Source organism: Pieris rapae, chromosome 2, assembly GCF_905147795.1.
Source record: "Pieris rapae chromosome 2, ilPieRapa1.1, whole genome shotgun sequence".
Lineage (NCBI taxonomy): Eukaryota > Metazoa > Arthropoda > Insecta > Lepidoptera > Pieridae > Pieris > Pieris rapae.
Genome location: NC_059510.1, coordinates 8315051 through 8342971, shown reverse-complemented (window position 1 = coordinate 8342971; position 27921 = coordinate 8315051). Strand labels below are relative to the sequence as shown.

Below are 27921 nucleotides of genomic sequence, written 5' to 3'. Positions count from 1 at the left end.
AATATGTAGTTTGTTTACGCTATACAAAACACGTCGAACGCGTTGCGTCTGATTATCAGATTGTATCATCGCTTTGCAGTGACCGCACGTTTTGAGGTGTATTTTTTTCCCGCCATTTTGTAAACTGGTGTTTAAGTGACGATAAAGACGTAAACAGGTTTTACAGACTATATTAAAATATACAAATAAAAGTGCATTTTGGGTGGTGGTAAGTTATAATTTTAATTAGACCTGTGCAATGGTATGGGTGTTTTTATTTATCAAATGAGGGTCGGCATTCAAGCGTTACTCCATAGATATTTTGTAGGCTGTTTTATATTTAGATTATATTAGGTCATAAAATATCGGAAATAGTACTTACATACGTATAATATTAGGCTACTAAGCGTAGTAACGCCTACAACGAATCACTTTACGACAATCATGAAACCAAATAGTCCCATTAAGATTTTTTATCAAGCGTAAATTACTTTAAGTTTGAAATAATAATTTGCAAGTAATTTACTTCAAAGTTGATGATGAGATGCGCACTCAATACGTTATGTTAAATTCCAAAACAATTTAAAAATATTGTTAAAAAAATCTTAATTTGTTCGTAATATGTAATTAAGGTAAATTACGCGAAGTATTTTGTTTGCTTTAATACTTTTTTGAATTATTGCCACGGAATAACAGCACTGTTGGACAAATTAAATAAATTAAAGGCGTGCGAATCTCAATTCTGAAGTCTCATTTCACATCTATGGACCAATATATTTTTCGCTCTAAAGTCCGCAATTAACACTTGCTCATATGTATGTAAACATATTGCATAAACCAACATAGTAACGATAAAAATATCATGTCACTGAAGGCTGATGACTAGTCTTATAAAAACAGATTTAAACTGAGATCAAAAGTTATTTTATACATAGATGTTATATTATAGAATTATTAAATATAATATAAATGAATTTATGTAATTCCCCACACCATACAATATAAATAAATAACATAGTTATATATACACATATAGTAACCCAGCTAGAATAATCCTCAAATTATTTCTGTTTAAATCTAAACCAGATTCGTTTATTTAGCAAAAAACATAACGTTCGGCAGTGTTATCCTAGTTACACCGTAGAAAACCCAATTTTGCAAAAGCCGGCTTTACCAACTCGGTCTTAGCCATAAACAATATTTCATATCCTATATCCTATTCCCACATGCCTACATTAGGTTACGTTTATGATGAAGATAAGTTTAAAATAGTCAACCATACAATATAAATTACTGTCATTCTGTTATTTATCTAAAAAGATTATTATCAAATTATTTATTAGTTCCTTCTCCGAGTTAAGTATTTAATATGGACTTAGCCGATTGCCTTGTAGAAAGGTCATAAATGACAGGCCATGGTACATTTGAGAAACATTTGTTATTATAAACGAATGTGCATTGAGACAACAGCTTTTTGTAAAGACCGTAATTGAAACAATTGTAATTTTTTGTGAGCTAATATTTACGGATATTTTGGAAACAAATCTAGGATACCTGTAGTTTCACCATTCGACTAAGTATTAAACGGTAGTAAAAACACGTAGACTTATTAATTCTAAGTGACCCTTCTGTTACCTATAAAGAATATAAGTGTAATTGATCTATTGGACATTATCGTTTTATATTCTCTTACATATGAGAAGATCAATCGACTAACATTATTGATATACAATACTGGGAGTAAAATCCAATACATTAACGTACGAAAGTCAATCTTAGATCTGAGTTTCTTTGAGATTCTGAATCTCACACCTCTAGTCGCTAGGCAGAAATCAGCATGTCCACAGATCGCTAATAATACAAAAAATGAATAAAGCAAAATACAGAAACCGAGGAGCCATTGTGTTTCTATTGTAATACTGTATTTATGTAATTTCTATTGTAAACTTAATTCTTAATCAGAATTTCTGACTTAAAGGTTTTCAGTGCATATTAAATCAGTCGAAGAACCTTCAAGGAGACATATATACGTGTCGTACAAACATGGCTTTGATAAACAAAGCGAAGGGCATGATGACCGACTCATATATTCACTCGCTTAAAATATTCATACATTATATTTATATGACATATTTTAAATACAGCGTGCACTATTTTTTAACCCATATACATAGCAATAATAAAAATCAATAAAAAGCGGCAGTGTAACTTTAACGTTGGCAGAATTTCCGCGCTATATTTATTAGTTTTTTTTTTTTTTTTACTTGGGGAAATGCATTGCGCATACCGTTCCGCGGCGCGACTGCTTGGTGCAGAAGGATTATGTGGGACTCGCCATTGTGCATACCCACTAAAACTCCAAGGTGCCACCAACAATCGCCTTATGCGGGATGCGATATTTATTAGTTGAGCGAAGAAAGCACCAGCTCTCTTCGGTCAAATAATAAATATAGTTATATCATCCTATCTCAGGTCACCGGTACTATCTACCAGACGCCAACTTAAATCTTTAATTAGCTCCAGTGCACTTGAACCCAACGGGCCAAGAGTCGCTCTTAAAAAAAATGGAATCAATCATCAAACATTTGAAATAAGGATGGAAGCACGACTTTTTTGGTCTAGCAAGCCGGTTTCCTTACGATGTTTTCCTTCATAATTCGAGCAAATGTTAAATCGCGAAAGAAAGTCCATTGGTGTGAGCCGGGGATCGAATCTACGACCTCAGTAATGAGAGTCGCACGTTGAAGTGATATACCGAATTATTATATTGAATGAAAATACTGTTTCCATGAGATTTCTTTAATTTCTGTCTGTATGTCGATTTGAACCAGAGAAATCCTTTAGAGATTTCGACCTCACCGGGAAATGAAAATAAAAATGTTTAATTTGTTACTTAATTAAACTTATACTTACATGCCTTAAAGAGTATATAAACATCAGTCTTTTTTACATTGTGTTATGTATATTGTATGCATAGACCTTGACTTTCATTATGTACTGTGTAAATACTACAGACATTGATTCACAGGTCACGGTTTTATACGATTTTTTTTAATAACGAAGTTAAAAATATTTGCAAGTCTTAAGTCTCTCAGCTTCTTCCTTATAGCTCTTTTATTTCCCGCAATTCTTCTCATATCTTCAAAACTACTGAACAGATTTTGATGAAACTTGAACTGGTCCCTATAAAGTTGTAATATACTTAACTTAAATTAATGATCGATGTCTTTTAATTTTTGAGAATTTATTGCACAAACATACATATATAGCCTAGTCGTTAGGAATGCACGCCCAACACTGTACTTACCCGGCAATGCAGTATTCGATTTTCGATGTATATTAGCGCAATTATTTCCTGTATATTTGACGGTATGAGTCGGACACAAAAGGCTGATCCCCTGTATAAAAAAATCGAGGCAACAGACCAAAATCTTAGGTAAAACTAGGGGATGTAGCCTATGGACGTACGGTGCATAAAAACAACTGAAACAGCACGCCTTAGAACCAAAAATCGGCTAATGTCAGCCATGGGCGGCTGATCACTTGCCTATTAGGAAAAAACATGATTACAAAATCTGAGGCCAAGACAACGCGTAGAGGTCGCGCCATTGTTTTTTTTAAATCAATACTCTAGAGTAGGTAAAGCCAATTATTGACATTCCCCATAGCATTTTGCTAGTTATACTAGCATGGTAAGTTGAAAAATAATGGACGTCATATTTATAATTTAAAGCACTGCCTTGACCCAGTAACTGTACTGTATTCGAAATGACAACGAAATAGAGATAATAAACGAGACGCGTTATCATCACGTGGTCTTTGGACCAAAGACCATTGGAGAACGCTGAGATGATTTCTAGCAGAATTAATGTTGATTTAAGGTTGCATTTAAAAACGATAATAATTAATAAGCGGAGCTTCATACATTAGATGAAATCAATATAGTGTCATACTATTCCAGCTATACAGTATCAATTAAAAAATTGACTTTTACTGAGAAAATATCTGAATCACTCTTAACAAGATTCAATCAATTTGTGTTGAATCACTCTTGCGACGCCGACATTTTCTGGAATTAACGCATTAATTTTTTTGACAATGTACGTGTTGTAAAATTATATATTTTTTTAAACAGCCAAATGTGCGGAAAGGACGATGAACGGTTCTATCTGCCTACATAGAGAATTCTCCATTGGTCTAACAACTGATTGACAGTCTTTTGCATGTGTTAAAAATATCTTTATATAATTTCAATCGGTAATATTCTAATTATAAAATGAAATACAGACTATTATTGGCATATTTTATTTACATTCTTAAAAAAAATGGTTTATGCAACTGTCATATAATACAGGTTATTAAAACATGAGTAGTTTTTTGAAAATGAAATGAAATACAGACTTTTATTGTTATTTATATTTCATTTCACAATTAGAATTTTACTGAATGATCTTATATAAATAAAACTAAAGCATTATTCTCCTAACAAAACAATGCTTTAAATCATTTTTTTAATAAAAATGAAATTAATATAAACGTTCCCTTGTTAACCCCGACAACGACTACCTCTTATAGAGCCCAGTCTGTTATTCAGGTTCAGTTTCATAATTGCAATATTCAAAATGTGACTAATTATTATTATAATAAATAATTTGCTACCTATAGCCATGAAATTAAATAAAGTATTGTATGCAACTGCATATAATTAGGTATTAAAACACTCGTGTAATCCTATTAAAAAAACTACACTAATGTTTTAATCTCTATTATATGACCGTTGCATATATTATTATTTCTTAATAGGCAAGAACAGCCTTTGGCCCGTCATCCAGTAAATTTTAAGTCTAAGTGTAAAATTCACGAGACAAAGTAAGCCAGTTCGCTCTAAGGCATGTAGGTTTTCGCTATTTTCCTTCACCGTACCGATGCTATGTCTATATTTAAACTAATCCCTTGATTTTGAAGCGATATTGAAGCCAATATAAATAATACAGAAATCATAGAATGATTGATTCTATTAATTTATCCGCAGACTGATTTCCGCATAGATCGCACGTGACTAAAATAATTTCTATAACTTTTCCTTCTTATCAGTATACTTATTCTGTCCTTCGTCTATTTCCTTATAGAACCTGTCACAATCATATTAAAACGTACATTGTTGGTAATTAATTGTTGTTGCCATACTTAAGAATATCGCCGTTATAGGGCTTTCTCTAGTTAATAATGTACTCGGGGTCGAGTCGGCCTAGGTCAGCTGTATTTAAAATGTACGTAGGATATTTACAGCGTCCAAGTATATGTCTACACGAGCCACGAAGATATTTACTATTCTGTAACTGTGTGTGTTCTACTACTATGATATGAGACGGATATCCGACACAGCCGCAGTATCCGAGGTGCGGACGTATCTAAGCCGAAAAGTTTACGTGCTCATTCAAGACGCGACAAAATTAATTCCCAAACCTAAACTGAACTGAACTTTTCATAAAAAATTCAAAATGGCGTATTCATTCAACAACTAACCAACCATGAGGCAAGCAAAAATAGAGGTTAAATATTGTGAAAAATAGCAACGAAAAAGCAACAAATCACTTCGAAAAATATGTGATAATTTTAATCTTAGACTTTAGAGCGACTAATTAATAAAATAATTAGAGAAGTCATTAGTTTTGTCAGAGATTAAAATAAGATTAACCATCACAAGACCTAATTAAATCAAAATGAGGTGCAGGACTAAACGCTGTGTTCGTTTTTAAACGGTTAAATCAGAGAGTTAATTCAATCTCTAGACAGTTAATTAAAAATTTATATTTAATCAAGTCGCTAAAGTTCCGCCAGAAAAGTGAGTGAACGAAACGTTTAACGAGTTTCAACAGTGAAAGAAAACATTACATTCAGATTATTTTCATAAATAATGGGAAAATTTTCTATTCGTACAAAAATATTTGTTTATTCTTGCATAGGGAGTATTGTAAAGTTCCTAAATGGTGTTTTGTTATTCTTTTATTTTCTTTTTATAGAACAGGGGGCAAATGGGCCGGAGGCTCACCTGATGATAAGTGATACCGCCGCCTATGGACACTCTCATGCGAGTGCGTTGCCGGCCTTTCAATAATTGGTACTCTCTTTTCTTGAAGGACCCTAAGTCGAATTGGTTCGGAAAAACTAAATAGTAGTTTTTAAGAAAATTCTAGTAGCACTTTTACTCCTGTATATAAAAATAATCACCCTGAATAACCATTGTACGACAAGTAACAATAATATGTCAGCCATTCACACGAACGACCTAGAGTTGACCTTTTTAAAATTGGCTTGTGAACTTTTTGTACCATACACTAACGTTTAACTACACTTAAATAAATATAATGCAATGCACGATTCTTCTTAGAAAAATGTCATACCTCCTTCTATCACATCGGGACAATAATCACAGCCAACAACTTATTCAACTTCACTGTATAGATGATTTTTGGCAATATTAAAAAAAAACATTTATTCCACTACATTATCCTACCTTAACAGTTACTACTAATTCGATAGAACGCCAAAAGAATACCCACACCAAATATCCTACATATATAACATAAAAAAATATAGTTATATGCTTAAATCTTATAACAATGTAGCAAGCAACTCTTGTGAATACAGCCAGTGCACAAACATATATGTCTACCTCAACAGAAATTTCGTTAATTATTTGTTCGCTTTGTTTGTTTGTTATTGCTCGCGTGAGTTGCACATAGCTAACCAAATGCAATCAATAGATAACATTACACTTTTCATAGAATAGGAGTCAAACGGACAGGCACACCTGATGTTAAATGAGCCGCCGCCCATAATTAGCCAGAAGGGCCTTTTTAGAATTGGTACGATTCTTTATTTCCCGATGTTTGTGACTTAAATATGTTGAATAGTTGATGCGTTGCCTAATAAATAAGGGTTCAATCCAGAAACGAAACTTTCGCTTATTATGACTTCTCATTTTATAATCTATTCCCGATGGTAATATGATTATCATGTAAACTACAGTCTTACAAATATTTATTTCCCACGCACAAATATAGAGTATTTACAATAATTTTAACCTACATAGTCACAATAAAGTTATAAATAGAAAGTTAAAAGAATTTTAAAAGTTTGGTCCCTGTGACATACTCATTGGTTGACCGAGGAGAGCACCAGCTCTGGGGTTACTGGTACTATCTACCAGGCACCAATTTCATCTTTAATTAGCGCCTGTACACTTGAACCCCACGGCCGAAGAGTCTCTACTCCAAAATAATAGTTAATGAATTGGGAAACAATATACAAAAATCGTTGCTTTCCGGTTTTTTTAAGATCAGACGAGGCTCTTACGTCATTCAAAACAGATTATAATAATTGTCTTAACTATTAACATAATAAACCCTGTAGGTGTTATTAGATAATATTGCTTATGTATTATGTAATACATAGTCCATTTAGAAAATCGGTTCCACGAACTACCTCTTCTCCCAAAAAGATGAAATTGGTAGAAATTTCGCATTGCCATATAAAACAATGTTTACGTCCATATACATTACATATACCTCTACAGCTATTTTGCTTTTATCCTGTTTAATACATATGTAAAGAAACGTGGGAATTTCAAGCAGGTGTGCCTATTCGGGATAAACAGCTGTTCCAAGGTTAGTGGCCTCAACCCGCCTTTGTCATGAAGTTGTATAAACAGAATAACTCTAGGTTACTCTAAGCCTTAAACCCGTCGATTGTTTTATTATTTACAGCATAAAACCAAAAAAAAAAATATGTTAAACATACTACCTTAAACTACTAACAAATTTACTCCAACTTAAAAAGCATAACATCATTCATTCGTCTTAAATCTTCCTAAGCCTACTTTTAACAGTACTGATTATGTCAGGATTCATATGAAATTGGTAACTGCTGGCTGAGCACAGTTCGTGAGCAGGGAGCTGGCATTCCCCGGGGTTTAAGCAATGCTGGAAGCAGACTCATACAGTCTAGCCCTCAGAAATTTAGTGCTAAATCAATTTCAGATCGCTCTCTGCGTAGCTGAAGTGATTCATACCAACGGGCCAGCAAAAACCCAGATTGTAAAAGAAAGGTAATAGTCATATTAACGCCGGTGGCCAGGATGATAAGAACCATTTTTGTATACTATCTATGATGTATCTTTCAAAATAATGCTGTCCTAGGTACCTACTTATGCTATAAAAATAATTACTTTGACGAATCCGAGACCGCTTCGGTAGTTTAGTTTAGCCTATGTAGCTAAGCAAAGACACAACTAAACCAAAACATCGTCACACCACTGAAGGTGTTACAAGCTAAATTGCCTGATAAGCCCCGGCAGAGTAGACGACGGAAACAGAAACTGCCCTGCTTCACTGCACCGTTAACTCATTTTTTAATAATATAGGTATCTCTATATATTTCACAATATAAATTTACTGCACACAAAAGCACGCAATATTTGAACTTCTTCAAAAATATGCCCATACCCCGTTCAAGTCATCCACACTCGATGACGTCACATTTGATTTCTCATTTATTGGGATACGCGAGATAAACTAAATAAAACATTCATTTAATATCTATCCTAAGACTTTTTATGGATGTGATTTATATGGCGCGCAATGTCGTTCCGTCACGATTTGGGTCAATCTACGCTACAATGAGGGACAAGGACGAAAACCCGTTTATTATATTACATTCTATTAGAAAATTCCCTAGATAGTTTCTACCAATATTGCACGGGCATACAGGGTGTTTGCCACCTACCATTCTATCAAAGTAATAAACAGCACTACTCAAACAAAAAAAATTACAAACGCCAAATATTTATAAGGCAACGCTTTGAACAGCAAAGTTTTATAATCGTTTAAAAATAAATCAGTGGCGCTACAACATCTTTAGGTCTTGGCCTCAGATTTCTGGATCTGTTTCAAGATCATTTTTAAATCTGATAATCAAGCAGATGATCAGTCTCCATTGCCTGACACACGTCGTCGACTTTCTGGGTCTAAGACATGTCGGTTTCTTCACGATGTTTTTCTTCACCGTTCGAGCAAATGTTAAATGCGCACATAGAAAGAAACTCAATTGGTGCACAGCCGGGGATCGAACCTACGACAACAGGTATAAGAGTCGCACGCTGAAGCGACTAGGCCAACACTGCTCTGCTTTATAATCGTTTAGTTTGGTGAATTTTAACTGTTAGCGCAACTTCACACGAAACTAAAATTGTTCCTCAAAAAACGTCCAACTTCGAAACCTTACTTAATGTTTAAACAATACTAGTATGAAACACCATAAACTGTTGTTATATAATATTTATTAAAGTTATACAAGTCGTTTGAAGGCTCTATCGCCAACACAATGGTCTAGCGCCTCCATAAAATCTATCGTCTCCTGGTGGCAGGTCTCAGCTGTATAGGCCTTTGAATTCACCCGGTTCTCACACCTTTCTAATATCTCTACAGCTTTCTTGACGTGATGATCTCCTGGACAGATAATTTTCTTTGTTATTCGTTCTATGTACTTTTATATTATAACTACAACGTGTATATAAACACTATATTTAAGCAGAGACAGGGCCGGAAGTAGAGGTCTGGAGGCCTCTGCCACGCCATGCCAACAGAGGAGTGTAGGCTCCTTGGCACCAAATTATTAAATAAAATTCAATCGAGTTTTCCAATCAATAATGTATTGTGAAATCAAGTATTTTGTATTTAACAAACATATTATCAAATGAAAAGTTGTTTAGTTGTGATTCCTAGTGGGAATTTATAAAAATTTTTTCAACGTCTCTACCGTGGGGCCCCTCTTTGGCGAGGCCCCGAGGCTCTAGCCCCCGTTCTAATCCGGCCCTGAGCGCTGATATAATATTTTCGAACGGAAATTTACTAAATTGAGTCTTCCTCCTATAATATAATATGGGTACTAAGGAAAATTTGACTGTTTAACTCAGAAAAATTAAATACCTTTAATTCAATCGCTAAGTTTTCTTTCTCTTTTCTTCCTTAAATCAGTCGTTAGCTAATTAGGGATTTGTAGCAGAGTTGCGTTCGTGGGTATTTAATTATTTATCAACATTAGAGAGAGTTTAAGGGACGGCTCTGAGTATGACCTAATTAGTTATTGGTGTATTGTTAATGACGGAGAATGTTTGCATCTTTAGCTATAATTTGCATTACCTTCTACACACATCCCCCTTGCCTTGGTCAGTTGATCGTCGGAAGTCTGTTAGAAAACCATATAAATATCTAAATATTATTACTAGGAGGCATTTTATAAAAAATTAAATACATCGCAATAAAATATATAATATTCAGTCAATATTGTTAATATCTTTGTCAATCACTCTACCGAAGTCTTTACAGTTCAAAATCTTTCACTAAAGGTAACCTTCATTATTTCTATATATTTTATAATTCTTTCCGTTTTTCCCTTTTCATGCAAACGAAGTTGCCCGGACAACAGCTAGTACATAGTTAATCGTAATGCGAATTGCAATATGACTCTAATGATGTAGTTTTATTTTATTAATGCAGCAAGTTTTGTGGTGTATTAAATGTATTTAAGCTATGACGTATGCAACAAGTACGCAAAGTGAGTTGAAGTAGGTAAATAGAGATAAATATACGGGAAAATCCTTTTCATATTTGTTTTGCGCTCAGGCAAAGATCATTGACACAAATGATTAGTAACAGACTTAATTTCGCTTGTACATTAAAAACTGCATCGTATCGGGTGTAGTCAGTCCGAATCGGTTTTCATTAAGCTGCTGAGGCATTGGGAACAATTAGCAGATATAATGCCATACACATACATATCAATCAAGGCTCCACTGTTATTATTTACCCATACAAGAAAGTCATTGAGGGTAAAAGAGGTATTTCACAATAAATTATTTACTGAATAATTCGACTGAAATAATAGTCTATCTGAAAAATAACAAGGGATTTGTTGCCTGTAAATCTCTAAATCCGGTGTTGGGTACGATCTGTTGGCTTATCAACGTTTTTAAAATACCTAAATAACGTCTAAATAACCCCAGTAACTGTAAAATTACTGGCTGTTGTGTGTTGGAATAAAATATGCGATGAGAGATCGTGGGAAAATAATAAATAAATTGTCGTATGTTGCATTATTTACGATAATGTATAAGTTATTACATAAATAAAGTCATTTGTTTTTCATACAACTAAAGACGCGTTTGGAACCTGGAGATCATGGTTGTTGTTAAAAAGTTTCCTTCTCCATATACTTTGATGTTCAAGGTTTAAAACTATTAATGTATATTGTATACCCCCATTAACACAACTACAGAGATTTGTCTTAATTTAAAAGTATCATTATTTGTGGTCAAAGTTATGATGTTCTTCCCATAGATATGCCATTTAGTAGCCAACGTGACCCCTATATTGTAATAAAGTGAGTTTGACAAAATTAATCGCGAAAACTTGCTTTATGACAGTCACGTGTTTAGTCATTTGCGCGTATAATTAAACCATAATTTATTTCCGCTAAAAAAAGAAGCACGACGATCTTTGAACACGATCCAAAGTTCACATGACGATATTAAAAAGTAATTGTGGTTAAGGTTCGGATTTTGAAGGCCAAAGTACGTATTACAAACTCTGTTTTTCTAAAACATTAGGAGACAGTTATGTTGCCATGGTATACATATATTTACTAGTATGATTGTTAGTATAAAAATAATATGACGTAGAATAAAATATTAAACTAGCATGTATTGCTTTCGGTAAACGTGTTTGAAATTTTACGACTGACAGCGCCTTCACGATTCATGTGTTAATATTATTTATCTTTTTCCATGTAAATGACTTAATATTGAAACCCTTTTATGCGCATTTTATCACCATGATAATGATAGTGGACTTTCACGTTATCAACGGGTGTTTATCTCCTAAAGCAGAAATTGACCATAAAATCTTCACATCAATACGATGAAACACTAATATTTTTTTTTATTAAAAAGATAGCAAGCAGCTTTTTGCATATACATATAAGCAAAAATACACACATATATATATGTACAAACGCTCTATCGTCCCTTTCCCCTTAATAGGCAACACAAACATGAAAAATCAATGTAATAAACCTAAGTTAATATCTAGATGACTCTCCAGTGTAGAGAATAATATATATTGAATGTTTCAGATATGTTTTTAAATTGAGGATGGCCACAACGACAATGGTGGTTTCGCCGTTAGCCACCCAATCCCCGCCCAAAAACAAGAGACGCTTATTTGCTGAGGCTCGTCAGAACAGTCTGCACAAACTGAGCGTAATTTTTGACCATGGAAATAAGAGTGGTGAGCTTTTTATTAGAAACGGACATTTTTATGTAACAACATGTTCTTATTCTTATCATATATTTCATTATTCCAAAGAACCTTTAAAAACATATATAGCAAAATATTAACTTACCGAATCGTAGTCAGGCATATCTATGAATCAATCGTAGTGATTTAGCTTAGTATATTTTTTCAATAGCAGCGGTAACGTACATACAAACTGTCGTAAATGACACTGTACATACGAATAGAATACATATTGCCTAGCATTTCCTTTCGATCTCTTTACAATCTACCTTTTTACCCTATCTTGTTGTAGTCTTTGACAGTATTTTTTATCTTTTTATTTAACCAAGAAATGTGTTCAAAAAAACCAAAAAAGCGAATGACCTTTGATTATTATTAATTAATTTATAATAATAATTACAGTTATTTTTACGGTATTAATCTAATTTTAAAATAATAATTGCAAACATAACCATCACTTTTTGAGTAATTAAGTTTTTGATATGATCTTGAGATAGTAGATATTATAGAGATGGTATTAATTAATTAAAATGTATTATGTATACAGGAATATTGTGTTTTTAATTAATTTATACTATTCTTTGTATTGTAGTTTTTTTACAAATATTTATAATTTAAACGTAATGTGCTTCAATCTAGGCAGGTGACGGTGATAAAATAGAGTAAGAGCTAGCGCGCACCGGTGACTTTTGTCAACATGACAAAAAAGTTTTTGTCGCTGTCACGTCACGCCTCCAAAGCGAGGTGCGCTCACGAAAGGTGACAGTGACATATTTTTTTTTAAAGCTTCATTTGGATTTCGACCGTCTCGGTCGTCATCTGTGAGCTTATAAGGAAACTCAAAAGAGAAAAAAAGCGAAAAGAATTTTAACCATGCTTCATAAACTTCGGGAACATCCAAAGAAATTTATTGGGTATTTTCGCATGAGTGTTAGAAGTTTTGATGAATTACTTCGCAACTTAGGACCTGCGTTGACATACGAAAATACAAACATGAGATTGTCATTATCATTATCGATATCCTCTTCATGCACTTTCACGTTTTGCGTAGACGTTGACGCCATTTTTCGTGCGCTAAAGACGACGATCCGAATGCAAATGGCGGAAGAACTACGTGTTGAGTGACAATTTTGTTGCCCGTGCGCGCGCTGCTATAAAATCCTACCGGCGCGGTGACAGTTTCGTCACGGGCTTGTCCGCCGACCGGCGGACAAAAATGTCACCCAATTGTCACGTCGTAACGTGCGCGCACCTCCATACATACTCATAGACTTGATGTGAGTGACGAAACAGTCACGGTGACAAAAGTCACCAGTGCGCGCTAGCCGTTGTAAATAAGGTGACGTGGCTCGCAAATCTTAAATTACCACTTTTTACAATTCGACTTATACACACTATACTCTTTGAGCGTCCGTTATTCTTGTTAGTGACAGATGATATTTGTAACAAGCTGACAAATCAAACTACCAATCCAAAGAAAATTGCAACTTCACTGACATCAGACATATTAGTAATATGTTGCCATTTCTTAGAAATAAATAGTAGAAAATTCTTTTGAGCGACCTTAAAAAAATTTAAAAATTGAGCGAGGTACGATACTTTTCCACGCATTTGTTTAGAAAATAGAACAACAGTATCAAATACTTATAAACCTATATTTAAGTTACAAAGTTATGGAATATTAAATTACTCCATCCAGGTTTTGTTGCAGGTATGTTAAAAGTTCTTTAGTTATAAAAATGGCAAACTATTTTGTATTTTTTGGTAATTTTGGCTAAATAATTTTCAAATGTAAGACTAACCATTAAAATAATTACATTATTAATTCAGTAAAATAGAAGTGTTTTAAAATTTATACGTTAAATATTTAAAGTTTGGTAGAAATATTTTCAATGGTAGTAATAGTCAGTAAGCATATGGCAACACCTCATACTGCAGGAATAATTGTTTCTGAAAATTATAAGCGCCATTGCTTTTAACCGATGTTATGGATATGATTTTAATCGGTTTTCATCCATAATTCTGTGTAATGTTTTAAATAAATAATAAAGTGATTGTGTACTAAAACTGTCGAACTTCTTAAAGTTTTTGTGCTGGGCTTTGTCATGGCCGGTAAGTGGTGACTTTTAGCGCCCGCTTCTCAAGGGCGAAAACGGAGTCTGGGATCACTATAATCGAAGATGTTTTATCGTTCTAACTCCGACGGTAAATGCAATGTTCTTGTTCTTAGTGTGGTTTAATTTTAGTGTTTATACTTGTAAATTAACAGTATCGTTTAGTGAAAAAGTGTTTTCTAATGTTTGCACTTAGTTTTTAACGTTTCTTTCTTGATTCTTACTAACATCCTGAAGTATACAGTTTGTTTCGTTCTCGCAATGATTTCTGTTTACTTTGACGCGTTTTTGCCGCATAATAATTGAAGAATACCGATTGTTTGGGTGATCAGATGATTATATTATGTTGTTCATGTATTGAAGGTCAAACGCGCGTACTCACAAGAATTACACTAATATGAACAAAATATACTCGTAAAACTATTAGAAGTTCATCGCAAGAGTGTAAAAGTGAATTCATGCTCAAAATGAGGTTACAAGAAGGTGAGATAATTTTTATAGTCCCATACGAAACCTGTTTATTGGTTGCAACAAAAATAGTAATTCCACTTAAAAAGTTGTATGTGATGGTCATGTAAATGTTTAATAAGACTTGCGTATTGTTGCCTAGTATAAGTATGCTTACATATTCCAAGGCTTACATATTCCAAGTGGAATATGTAAGCATCTGCTGATTTAACCAACAGATGTTGAATTGACCATTCTATACTTGTAACCTAAGGTCATTGATGTAGTGTATAGCCTATAATACTAAATACTTGAGTAGTAGAAAGTGGTTTTTCTTAAGTTGTGTTTTGTTTTGAGCCTTTATATGTATTTTGATTTCTTTTCTATGAACACCTAATGCAGTTAAAAATTGCTTGAATAGTATTTTTATTCAAATTAAACAATCATTTTATTTATTATCATTCAATTTTGGTTTACCACCTATAAAGAAATATATGGTGTGATATTAAAACCTTGATTGTTCATGCTGTAGGGAGGTAGTTATTTGATATAAAAGGTCTCTTTTCACTCAGTACCTGAATAAATTTTCGGAACAAGAAAATTCTATTGCCAAATTGACATTCAAGTAAATTGAGATGGGTAGTAGAGATGTATAACAAAGGATGTAACAATTACAAAGCAATTTATATGTAAACTGTGGTGTTGATCTTGAATCTATGCCAAATTGATGGAATAACTTTTCCTGGTAACTTAGGTGTTTGTTTTATTTTTATTAGTTGTCGGTGTCTGTACTTATATAATTTATAAGAAAATTTATATTTATGTATAAATTCACTTGATTGATTTGACTCATTTTAATGATAATCATGAAATGCAATAGGTATGCTTAACAGTACAGATTGACATAGTTATTTTAGTAAAGAAAGTCTTTCTGTATATGAATTTCTGTTACCATAACACTATCTGTTGTGACATGACAATGATGGATAGGATGAAACATTTTTTAGAGCAAATATTTTTTTTAATAGAATTTTTGGCATATTTTTTTAAGGACCTCTTGTAGGCTCCATTTTTTCTGTCTTTTGGTTTTCCTCCCAAACTTCTCCATGAACTTAAGCTTGATATATATATATTTGCTTTACTTTAATTTAAATAATATTATTATCACTACATAGTATAAAACAAAGTCGCGTTATCTGTCCCTATGTCCCTTTGTATGCTTAAATCTTTAAAACTATGCAACGGATTTTGTTGAGTTTTTTTTTAATAGATAGAGTGATTCAAGAGGAAGGTTTATATGTATAATAACATCCATTAAATAGTGGAGAAGTACTGTTATTTTTGAGGTTTCTAATGTGATGTCGTAAATAATTACATTTTTTCCACTTACATTGCAAACACAGGCTGAACCCTACGAGTTTTATCAAAATAATGTACTAAGTATTGTACACATTGAATAGGTCTACAGAAAAGTCCATGATGGTATATGTCTATCTCTTATGGATAACCCACATTTTTATATACAACGTTCACAGATTTTCTGTAGTGTATTTAGTATCAGCATTGCACCCGTGCGAAGTCAGGGTGGAATGCTGATTATTGATAGTTATTATATAAAATCAACTTATTTATGTCTATTGAGGTTTCTAAGAAAAAGCAAGCGATAAATTAACAGAAGATAATTGATAAGGCACCCAGTTGGTAATTAAATTGAAATGCTTTAATTAAAATGTTTTAAAAATCATTGAAATAAAAATTCAAAGATAAGTCTACTTTTTGAATGTGTTGTTATCTTCACAAATAATAACACACTTATTATGTTTAGTTATAAAAGAAAATATGTTTATATATTTTGTTTAATTAAAAATTTGAATGATAAAATTTATATATACATAATTTTTGGTCATGATTAACCTAAGTGGTTTGTTTAAGAAGTAACTATTTCACAGCAATAGTATGAAATAGGTAATTTTCAATAATGGTCCATAATTTAATAAATGAAAACTTTTATAGATGAATATTAGCTAAGGTGGGGGTAAAAAATTCATGAATAAAAAATTAAATGAGTTAAGAGACACTAAATTGACTGTAAATATATATATAAAATAGTCCCTTTGAAAAATTAGCTTAAGATACCAACAAAGCATATATATATATATATATATATATATATATATATATATATATATATATATATATATATATATATATGATTAAATCATGTAACCCCATGCTTCAAAGGAAACTTTTAATTTAGACTGAGTAGTTTCATTACTAGGGGCTTTAACAGCTATTACAGTATATCACTCCGGAATATAATATAGTGTTGTACTACTAACTAGTATATATCTATATTCTGCATATTAATATGGTAATTCTGATTTTATAGCGTCTTGTTTACAATATGGCTGTTTAAATTTTTTATATATATATATATTTAAATAACTAATAATAAACAATTTCACATCCATCCAAATTTTTAATTTGAATTATCTAGGTCATACATAATATTATGCCATATCTAGTACAGTAAAGATATACCTACTTATAGCATGATCTATTATAAAGATTGAGACTCAAGTTTCTATGGTTTTCATTCATAGGTATTAAATTACTATTGTTTTCAAAACTTGTTGTTCTTACTGCTTCAGTCCAAGCTAACAATTGCTCAAAGCATGTCTGAATATTGTGTAAAATAAAATGAGAATAATTTGAAATGTTGAAAAAGAAAGAAGTGCAGTGGTATGCAAATAGGATTTGGCTTCAAGACAGCATTTATCATTGGAGATATATTTGCGAAGTCCATAGTTATGCTTGTAACTGTATGTATTTAGACTATTTAGATTTACTTTATACTATATCTTTATCATTGCGAGAACTACTTCTAGTAAGAACTTTCTGTAAAGTACATTGCATTTACTATAGTTGTTGTGTAGCTCTTTTTGGTATACATAAATCTAACAAATAATGAAATAGTAGATGATTTACTATTTCACTTAACAAGAATAATTTAGATTTTTGTATCCTTATGTAGTTGTAAGTTCTTTAGGGTTTGAGACATAGCTACATTGCAGTGGTGTCTTTTTACTAATATTTTATTATTGGGTAAAGTATGTACTATGCATTTATCATATAAATATTTCTCAGTTTCTCTTCTTTTTTTTTATTTTAACTTGAATAGTTGTATATCTATCCTCTTTTTCCTATTTTTTACTAATTTTAGCTTGGTTTTAAGACTATGTAAGAGGTATTTTTAATTATTTCTTAGAATATTTACTTTCATGAATCTAAATAAAAGTGATTTAGCACTTTTTTATGATGGTACTTTTAATCACAAAATAGTGTCAAGTGAGTCTAAAAAGACAGAAACTCATTGGAGACCAAAATTGAATTAACTATAGTATATGTTCATTATGATATTTGAGTGTTATTGCATTGTATCTTCTCTGACTGTCGGATAAAATACAAATTGTTCTGAATATATGTTGTTCTTATTGAAAATACAAAATTAATGGCAGACAAAATCTGGTTTTGAAAATAGCTCTAGTGACTACTGACCGTGACAACTATCTTGACACAACTAAATTCACACAAATTTGATTAGAGATTTTTAAGTGCCCTAAGTTTGCCTTTAGATACTCCCGGCTGCTAAGTGCGAAACAACTCCATTGAGCTGTCTGTGGTATTACATTATTGTTCTTTATTTATTTTATTCTTTCAGGCAATGGTGGTGAGACAACGTGGTGTTTCAGTCAGGTCAAAGGTACGCTTGAAGATGACGTGACAGAGGCGGATCTGATATCCTGCGTTGAGTTCAACCACGATGGTGAACTGCTGGCCACTGGTGATAAGGGCGGGCGTGTTGTTATATTTCAGGTATTTTTGGATTATAAACTATACTTTACAAGCAGACTTGTATACCTGTGCAACATACATAGTATTTGCTAAATGATAATTTAAAAAAATATCTAAAGATAATTAAATCATCAATCTATACACAAAACAGACTACATTTTAGATAAAAATATAAATATTTTAGATTTTATCTAAAATGTAAATATGATAGGGTATCATATTATAGTTCGTGAGTACATTACGATGACGCAAATTTATCTCTTTACATGTATAGCTTTTAAATCACTGTCTTGTACTGTGTGAAATCACAGTATAATTTTTCCCTTTACACTATCGTAATGTATACACAGTAGATAACGTAGATATTGATTATAAACAAATGCGCATTGTAGATCTAGACCTCGAAATTAATTAGAACGATGAAGTCAACAAATCAATTGTCATTGTATGCTACAGTTCATATTATGTTGCTGATTTAAATGATATAATTGTCATACGGACGTTTAGTTGGTCTGCTATGAATGTTATGTGGTATGGAAAGGTTTTCCGGATACTACCAATAACAATCGATTGAATAATTGTTTTTCAGGATTTCGTATGAGGCATACACTAAATATTAGGATAGAAATAAGTTGAAGGAAAATTTAATTTGATTGAAATATTAGAAATAGGATCTCATTGTGTTTCTTTTTCAGAGAGACCCAGCGTCAAAACAATGTGTACCCAAAAAGGGGGAATACAATGTGTACTCGACGTTCCAATCACATGAACCGGAGTTCGATTACCTCAAGTCGCTTGAGATTGAGGAGAAAATCAATAAAATTAGATGGCTCAAACAGAAGAACCAAGCTCATTTTCTACTTTCAACTAATGATAAGACTATTAAACTATGGAAGGTGAGATGTTAAATAAACACGATTTTTAAGCTTTTCGTAACGGCCCCTAAAAAACTAAAAACTAAGAAAATTTTGGATAAATTTCAATATTCGTTCTGTTATCCCAAACTTGGTACGAAAAATAAATAATAAATCGCTGTGGATTCAATATAGTAAAATGTTTAATTTAACTCTGATTTTATGTTTCTCAGGTGTCAGAGCGTGACAAGCGCGTGACGGGCTACAACACGCGTGAGGAAGGTGGGCGGCCGCGGGACCCGTCACGCGTCACGCAACTGCGTGTGCCCACTGTCAGACCCGCTGATCTCATGGTCGAGGCCTCGCCACGGTAAACCTTAGGAGAATCTAAATTCTCGTTTTAATATCAGTAAAATCATATATGTTTAGTGTCGAGTTTGTATAAAGTTTTTCTTTACTGAAAATTAATTCGCATAACTTTATAAAGTAAAAAATAAAATAAAATACGTTTATTTTGGAACATAAGATCATCTAGGTATCACTTATTCCACGTCAATCAATTCGAACTTGTAGGCATCCCTACTCATCGGCAAAGAAGACAGAGGGTGTAGGCCGAGTGTTATCTAACGATGTAACCCAAGGCCGATCTAGTTCTTCCAACATCCATATAGCCAATATCGTTAATTTTAATATTAAGCTATTATTTTAATAATTACGTGAATGACTCTCAATTCAAATTTATTTCCAAATCTCGCTATCGGATACTCTTAGAAAACTTAATTGAGAGAATATGTTATCTATGAACGTCAACAGCCACAAATATTTGCGTTCCCACTTATGAATATCACGTTTTATTGGAAATCATGTCCTATCTAATCAATGTACAAATACAGTGCGTACGCCGTGAAGTTAATAAAATATAGATAGTTTAACCTGCTTATTAAAATTTCGGATTTTCGATGATAAATATTAATTAGCGATTTTTTGGTAACAATGCAAGGGCGCGATACTTTATGCGGTTTTTGAGACTTCTCTATTAGTTTTGTTATAATCAGTTAGGTCTTTAGCCTTCCAAAGCGAGTTTTCGTTGTAGGACGTGCCCGTTTTTTTTGTCTTTCTCCTAAATCAACACAGCCCACAGCCATGCATCGAATATGTCATGATTAGCATGATTACAAAGAGTTCGTAAAATGGCAAATAGTATCAGAATAAGCTATAAGTAATAAATTGATAGTTGTTTATTTGAAGTACAAATGCGTTAATGAGTTCCTGGGTTTCATTCCAGACGAAACGTATGGGCAAACTTGTTTCCATATTATAAAAAAATATATTCTACGTAAAATGATAAGCAGTACATATGCCAAAACCAGACTGTCTGAGGTTTCACTTCATACTTAAAAAGATTCTTGAAACGTTACCTTAATTTTCAGACGGATATTTGCAAACGCGCACACGTACCACATAAACTCTATATCGTTGAACTCTGACCAAGAAACGTACCTCTCGGCTGATGACCTGCGAATCAACCTCTGGCACCTGGAAATCACCGATCAAAGCTTCAATATTGTCGACATCAAGCCGGCTAATATGGAGGAGCTCACAGAGGTATGTATAGTATTAAATATTCTTTGTATGAAAATACAAGTAATACTGACAGAATTGATCTTGTTTCTTGACACCAAATTGTCATAAATAACAAAATATATATTTTTGATGTTAGTCTAGTAAAGTAAGGCATTATGAAGCATTTTGTTGCTTATAAATAATACATAAATTGTATTAGTAAAAGTATCTTCCTAATGACATAGGCCAAACTAAAAAATAGTATTTGTTTGTGTACAGGTGATCACGGCCGCTGAGTTCCACCCGACTGAATGCAATCTCTTTGTATATTCTAGTAGTAAGGGTAAGTAATTTTAATTCAGCAATTAATATAATATATATGTATAATGAAGATGATAATGAACATTTTTATTAGTATGATGGAAAAAATATATTTTATTTATAACTCCATAAAATAGAACAATGGTAAAGAAATTCATGCCTCAAGGAATATTTAGAAGCTCGTCTTGAACCTATAATAATATCAGCTTAGTTTTTTCTTCATTGTTATATTTTATCATTAATTCTCCAAATTATCTGTTGCCCGCAAATAATATTTTTTAAATAATTTAGTAGAAATAGTAATTAAAGATTTTTTATAAAAACAAAAAAAAAACTCTTTTATCTTCGATAGAGTACTTAGTAATTTATTTTAATTACTTAGTAATTAAAAGAAATACGTATTTAGTTTATTGATTCTCGCGTCCGCAGGTACCATCCGCTTGTGCGATATGCGCGCGGCGGCGCTGTGTGATAGACACGCGAAGCTCTTCGAGGAGCCAGAGGACCCTCAGGCAAGGTCCTTCTTCTCGGAGATCATCTCTTCCATCAGCGATGTCAAGCTCAGCAACTCTGGCAGGTGGGTTCTCTTCATATATCTTTATTTGTATAGAAAATATTCTTTACAAAATATGAATAGGTTTCGGAAAAGAAATGTGTTTAGAAGTTAGTAAATATAATTTATTTGAAAGCATGATTGTTCATGAATGATTAAATATCGAAAAAGATATCTTAATTTTTTATTTCTGTTTCAGATACATGATGTCTAGAGATTACTTAGGTTTAAAAGTTTGGGATTTTAGAATGGAAACTAAACCCGTAGAAACATATCCAGTAAGTGTTATTTTAAATTTTATTTTCGACTTAACCAAAATCATGTCAGTATTGCCACAGACTATTTAAATTTGTTAAATTTGTAAAATACCTAGTTAAATTTGAATACATACATATTTCTTCCCTTGTATTTAAAATAACAAAACTGCTTGATGAATTAATCAAACGTTTGTCATTTTAAAAGAATAAGTTGTTCATTACTAAAATGTCATTAATAAAGTTGAAATACCGAAAACTTGAAAATTTGCACATTGAGAAGTAATTAAAATTTGTTATGCTAATAGAAATTAAAATATTGCTTCATATTATAGATTAATACAACTTTTATTTACAGGTGCATGAATACCTCCGATCAAAATTGTGCTCTTTGTATGAGAATGACTGTATTTTCGATAAGTTTGAATGCTGCTGGAGTGGAGATGATCACCGGCTTATGACCGGCTCTTATAATGGATTCTTTAGGTAAAGCAATTTTAAAGAATAAATTTAGGTACATAATACCTAATTTAGGCGGGAATATATCAAGAATCTTCAAAAATTGCGTAATGACTTGAACGCTCCCCTACATAAGATTATTTCGAACAATCGTTGTTGGGTTGTTTGCTTATTTAGTTTTCCAGAGGTGTATAAAGTTCACTTATGAAGAGTGACAATTTAACAGTTATCAACTTTTTGACGAATTTATCGAAGATACCGATTAGATTTGCTGATCTTGTAAATAATTTTTTTGGAGTTATCTCATTTTCAGTTCTTCATTTTTGATTGATTTTCTTTTAAGTTTTATCTTATAAAGGCAACTTTGTTTATTTAAATACTTTTTAATCCATTATTAATTAATTTATAGTATAGATGGACAAAAAACAAAGTCGGTGCTTGATTATGTATTATGAAATAATATATCTAATTCCATTTATTAAATATTGAACGACAAATCCTTTGACATAGTCGAGATTCAGAACAAATTTTCATTCCTATTTTCACCATTGCGTTGCATTTCTTCTTTTGATACATACGGGTAATAATTAACCGTATGTAAACATATTAACCCCTGAGTCCTTAAAGAGTGGTCAGACGACAGACCACCAATCGCTCAACCTGTCTCGCTTTCTTCACTTATATTAGACAGAGACAAGAAGACATAAAATCTGTATTAAATATTCAATGTTTTCAGAATATTCGAGCGTAGCGGCGGCGGCGGTCGTCGTAACGAGTTGACGCTCGAAGCGTCGCGTGAGGCCGCGGCTCGACCGAGACAGCCTTTGCGGGCGCGTCGAGTCGCCACCACCGCTAAGAGGAAGAAGGTTTGTATTTAAATTAATTATGTGAATAATAGGTTGGGGCGGGGCCTGTAGCAAATTGTATCAAGAGGTATTGAAAAGATCGAAAATAAAAATAATTAATTAAGTAACGTTTAGATGTAAAAGGAAGAGACTGGCTGCCCACAACACAGGGAATCCTAGTGTATTTTGTGTCTAATAAAGTTATTTCTTTCTTTCTTTCTTTCTTTAAATACATATCTTAAAGTAAGGTCAGGACTATACGGCGGATGCATTAACACCTCCCAGCCAAGCTAAAGATGTGTGAGGCTATCGTTATCAAGATGAAAAACCACACCCCTTCTGTTGATCGGCCGCTTTCTCTCAACTTCTCGTTTTAACCTCATCAGTCAACAGTATAGTCAACAAGATTTGATTACAAGTTGTGTGTATATATGTATTAATAAATTCAAAATAAATAAATTGTTTTTCAGGATGAAATCAGCGTAGACTGCCTCGACTTCATCAAGAAGATTCTGCACACGGCGTGGCATCCTCACGAAAGCATCATAGCAGTTGCCGCCACCAACAATCTCTTCATCTTCCAGGATAAGTACTAGCGCGTCACCGTTACCGAGGATTCCGTTACCGAAGTTACTGTAACCGGGGACTTCGTTACCGTATCTATAGTTATCGTTAGTAAAAGTACAGCTACCGTAACGGAGGCTATCGTTACCGATCGGACCGTAGCTAGAGTTATGGTAACCATGGCAACCGTTAACCAGGTTACCTTGGCTAGAGTTATGGTAACCATGGTAACCGTTAACCAGGTTACCTTGGCTAGATTTATGGTAACCATGGCAACTGTTAACCAGGTTACCTTGGCTAGAGTTATGGTAACCATGGCAACTGTTAACCAGGTTACCTTGGCTAGAGTTACTGTGGATATAGTAAAGCTAACCGAGCACCCGGGCCTCACGTGATGTATAATTTGTACTGAGTTTTATATACATTTTACAGCTTATATAGGTTATAACTAAACCCCGTTTTGTACGCTCAGGTTTGGGACAGTGATGGGGCGATAATTAGAACCGATAACTACGTTGATTAACACACTAACATATCAAAAGATCTGATTCATACATAAAATATGCAGTTATATGGATTTTTAATATAAAAGAAATGAAAAATTTAATTATATTTCTTTTTGGATTTTTTATAATAAATTGACAATATTTTTTCTAAATTGTATAAAGTCAAATTTAAATAATGTTTAATTATTGACAAAAGACATTGTTTATGTCAAAGAAACCTATATTATAAAAATATGAGAAGACATGAATAAGGTCTTATAGACTCATTTATGTGAAGCAAAATCGCTATTTTAACTTAACCCAACTGAGTAGATTGGGGGTATAACGGAGTCTAGTTATAACTAAATATTAATTTTTAATCAACTTTTTTTGGGGAAGCGTAAAAAGATCATATCAAGTTTTTTAAATTAAATCGGAGGCAGTGTCCTTGGTAGTAGGAAATAACGTGTTAAAATGTATTTTTTTTTCTTATTTGTAAACTGTAAAACTCAGTACACAAATGCTATATATAACCGCCATAACCGCTTTGTTTCAAATTTGCGTCCAAAGTGTAGTCCATATCTCGAGATTGAACGAATCTTGAGTTCGCACTCAAGTCGAGTAATACTATTTTTTTCCCAATTTTGTTTTAAATCAGTAGTTGATAATTTTAACTAAATGTAAAAATTTGTTAACTTAAACTATTTATCTTCTCTTGCATCTTACATAACTTTGTCTTAGAATTAAAAAAAGCTAATCTTTATATTTATTTCTCAGAACACATTACTAATTTAGTTGTGTATTTTAACTTTATTTTATATTTTGATTGTGAAAGTCGTACTTGAGTGTGTGCTTGAGATAAGTTTCAGATCTGAGATCGCCCCGAACGCTTTAAAGATAGAATAAGTAGGAGAATCGAATATATTATTGTTAGTATTTGCTTTTTAATCTTTGAGGTAGTTGTATTGTTTATGACATTCTGAATTTGATGAAACCGCTAGTTTTTAGTAACCTTTATACAGAACCGAAACCAAACATATATAAAAATGTCTGTATTTGGCTACAGCAGATATTTAAGTCCCTAATTTTAATGGTATGAATTATGTCACAAGTAACTGTCAAAAGCTTATTAATAACTAAAATGTCAAAACAAGCGATACAACTATCTTGGAGGTTATATGAAACACGAACAATTGTAACCAAACCGTTTTATATAAAACACCACCGGCTTTAAGTAAACCTCGGCTCGCCGCAGACACGTTACTTAAGTTTAAAAAGAAATCCGAGAAAAACAGCGAACAATTTCTCGTTTATAGAAAGTGTCGTGTCTGTGGTTAGCTTTAGGCTAAATTAGTGCATTACGAATAAGTATTTTCACAATCTGTTATAAATCGAATGTAAAGTTGTAATTATCTGTTTTTAAAGCGTCATTCATGTTTTGCCAAAAAGTTTGATACGAAATAGTATTCGGTTCAACATTTTATTTGCCAATTCAATATTCTCATATTAGACTATGACTGGGTAAAAATAAAATAGCACCACACTTGGAATCCATCTATGCGAAAATCCATTGAAATTGTACATTGAGAATATGTCGAATACGAAGCGCTTGTTAACTTAGAACTTATTTATTACAACCGAGATTAGTATCGAAATAAGAATCGGTAAATTAAGTTAGCGTCATAATTTTAAGGTCTGTTTTTCCACGAATGGTTTCACATAGATTGGTCCCTTTCTTTACGGAGAAATGTGAAAGGGATGGTAATGGTGGCAGTTTGCGGACAGTCCTCTTTGGTCAAGTAAGTCTAGGACTTTTTTAAAGTAAGTCTATTTTGGAAATTTAAAACAAAAACATTCCTTAATTTATAATTGCTATAACGAGCTAGAAAGAATTTGATTCAGTAATTTTTGGAGTAGTATGGACTGTCCAGGAAACGTTCAAAATGGCTTGATAAGGATTTGTATACGTAATCAGTGAAACGGTGAACAGTCGGGCCCGTGCCTTACCGGTCGTAGTTGTTAACATTCTTTATTTATTTTCTATTTTTTTTTATTATTCGTTGTGAAAATCGTGAGCTTGCGATCGAATGAAACCTGAAAATTTCTTTAGAGGGTATTTGTTATGTTTGGAATGTAACCGTTTAAAACATTGTTGAAATCACAATCGTATCATGGGATTAATCGGGCATAATTACTTATTATTTTGTGATTCTACAGCTTTGGATAGTTATTGTAAATAAACGAACGAATGTTGTGAAGGCCTGATAAGATAACGTCACAATTGTATTATTGTATTGTACAGTTATTATATACGATTTGTACTCGTGTTAAAAAATTATGTTCATCGATATTCGTAATGAAGTTTTTTTTTGTAAGCCTTTTTATTGTATAATTTTAAGAACTTAGTCTGGTGTGTTATTATACGTTGATTTTGTGGCCGTTGAAGCACTTGTAGTCTTGCGACGCTCAGTTTTGAATCTCCCGCGTACGACACGTATACCACTTGCGACGTTACGTTTGGGAGTTGTTTTTGATCGTTTTTTGTTTTTTTTTTTTTTTTTAATTAGGGGCCTCGGTCAATTCCTCGCGCATTGTAGTTACATTATGCTGTCCGCTACATATCGGCCGATAGATAGTGATATTTGTGTGATAATTATCGTGAAAAAAAAAAATTGATTATGCCTTCGCAGCTAAGTTTTTATTGCTTCGAAAGCAATTAAGGAATTGACTTCGACCCCCGATGTAAAAATGGAAGTGTAGTATAGCGGAAACATCGTATGTTTGCGAGATGCGTGCTAGTTTAAGTCTAGATTAGCTAGGTAATAATGCGAACAGTGATTTAAAAAAAAAACAGTTTTCTTTCCTGCTCGATGGATCAACAGTCATGTGATATGTGATTTGTATTGGCGTATTGACGACAACGAAAGCGCGCGCCTGGTTTGAGATGCAAGATTCACACGGGATTGACATGACTTCAATGTCACATGCTTAGCCCTAATCGAGCTCAATGTGCCACATACTAATACACATAATGTGTGTGGTAACACATACGACCATCGTACATAGGATCAAAATGCAATTATTTTATTAGGGACGAGCGGTCTTCCCCATTGACAAAGCATGTTACTTAACCAATTTCAATGACAATTGTAGTGTGGATTCTGTCACAAATATATTTTTAAGTGCCATTAGTCGAATATCGGCGCAGGCGCGTGATGGACGGACGTTGTTGAATCCAAAATATTTCCTATAATATAAATTTTTATATCTGA

At 32.8% G+C, this 27921-nt stretch overlaps 2 protein-coding genes across 6 annotated transcripts; one reads left to right on the top strand and one right to left on the bottom strand.

The window, feature by feature from the left end:
• Window positions 1-41: 41 nt before the first annotated feature.
• LOC111002909 (protein phosphatase PP2A 55 kDa regulatory subunit) lies at window positions 42-27921 on the top strand. Of its 5 annotated transcripts, XR_006751267.1 has the most exons (13): window positions 42-208; window positions 12172-12326; window positions 18618-18772; window positions 19447-19647; window positions 19839-19975; window positions 21036-21210; window positions 21448-21511; window positions 21919-22066; window positions 22242-22320; window positions 22655-22782; window positions 23492-23621; window positions 24071-24406; window positions 24497-27921. XR_006751267.1 is itself a non-coding variant. In XM_045634392.1 (12 exons), exons 2-12 carry the CDS (start codon window positions 12191-12193, stop codon window positions 24194-24196), a joined length of 1479 nt encoding a protein of 492 aa, XP_045490348.1. In that variant the 5' UTR covers window positions 42-208; window positions 12172-12190; the 3' UTR covers window positions 24197-27921. The 5 variants fall into 5 exon arrangements, 4 of the variants coding, with proteins under 4 accessions (XP_045490348.1, XP_045490351.1, XP_045490349.1 ...); XM_045634392.1 differs by having other exon boundaries at window positions 24071-27921; XM_045634395.1 differs by lacking the exons at window positions 42-208; window positions 12172-12326 and adding an exon at window positions 14253-14447 and having other exon boundaries at window positions 24071-27921.
• LOC111002910 (cytochrome b-c1 complex subunit 6, mitochondrial) lies at window positions 9309-12586 on the bottom strand. The gene is made up of 3 exons (XM_022273202.2): window positions 12442-12586; window positions 10182-10227; window positions 9309-9488 (listed from the first exon to the last, which is right to left on the bottom strand). The coding sequence occupies exons 1-3, from the start codon at window positions 12457-12459 to the stop codon at window positions 9328-9330; spliced, it is 225 nt and encodes a 74-aa protein (XP_022128894.2). The 5' UTR covers window positions 12460-12586; the 3' UTR covers window positions 9309-9327.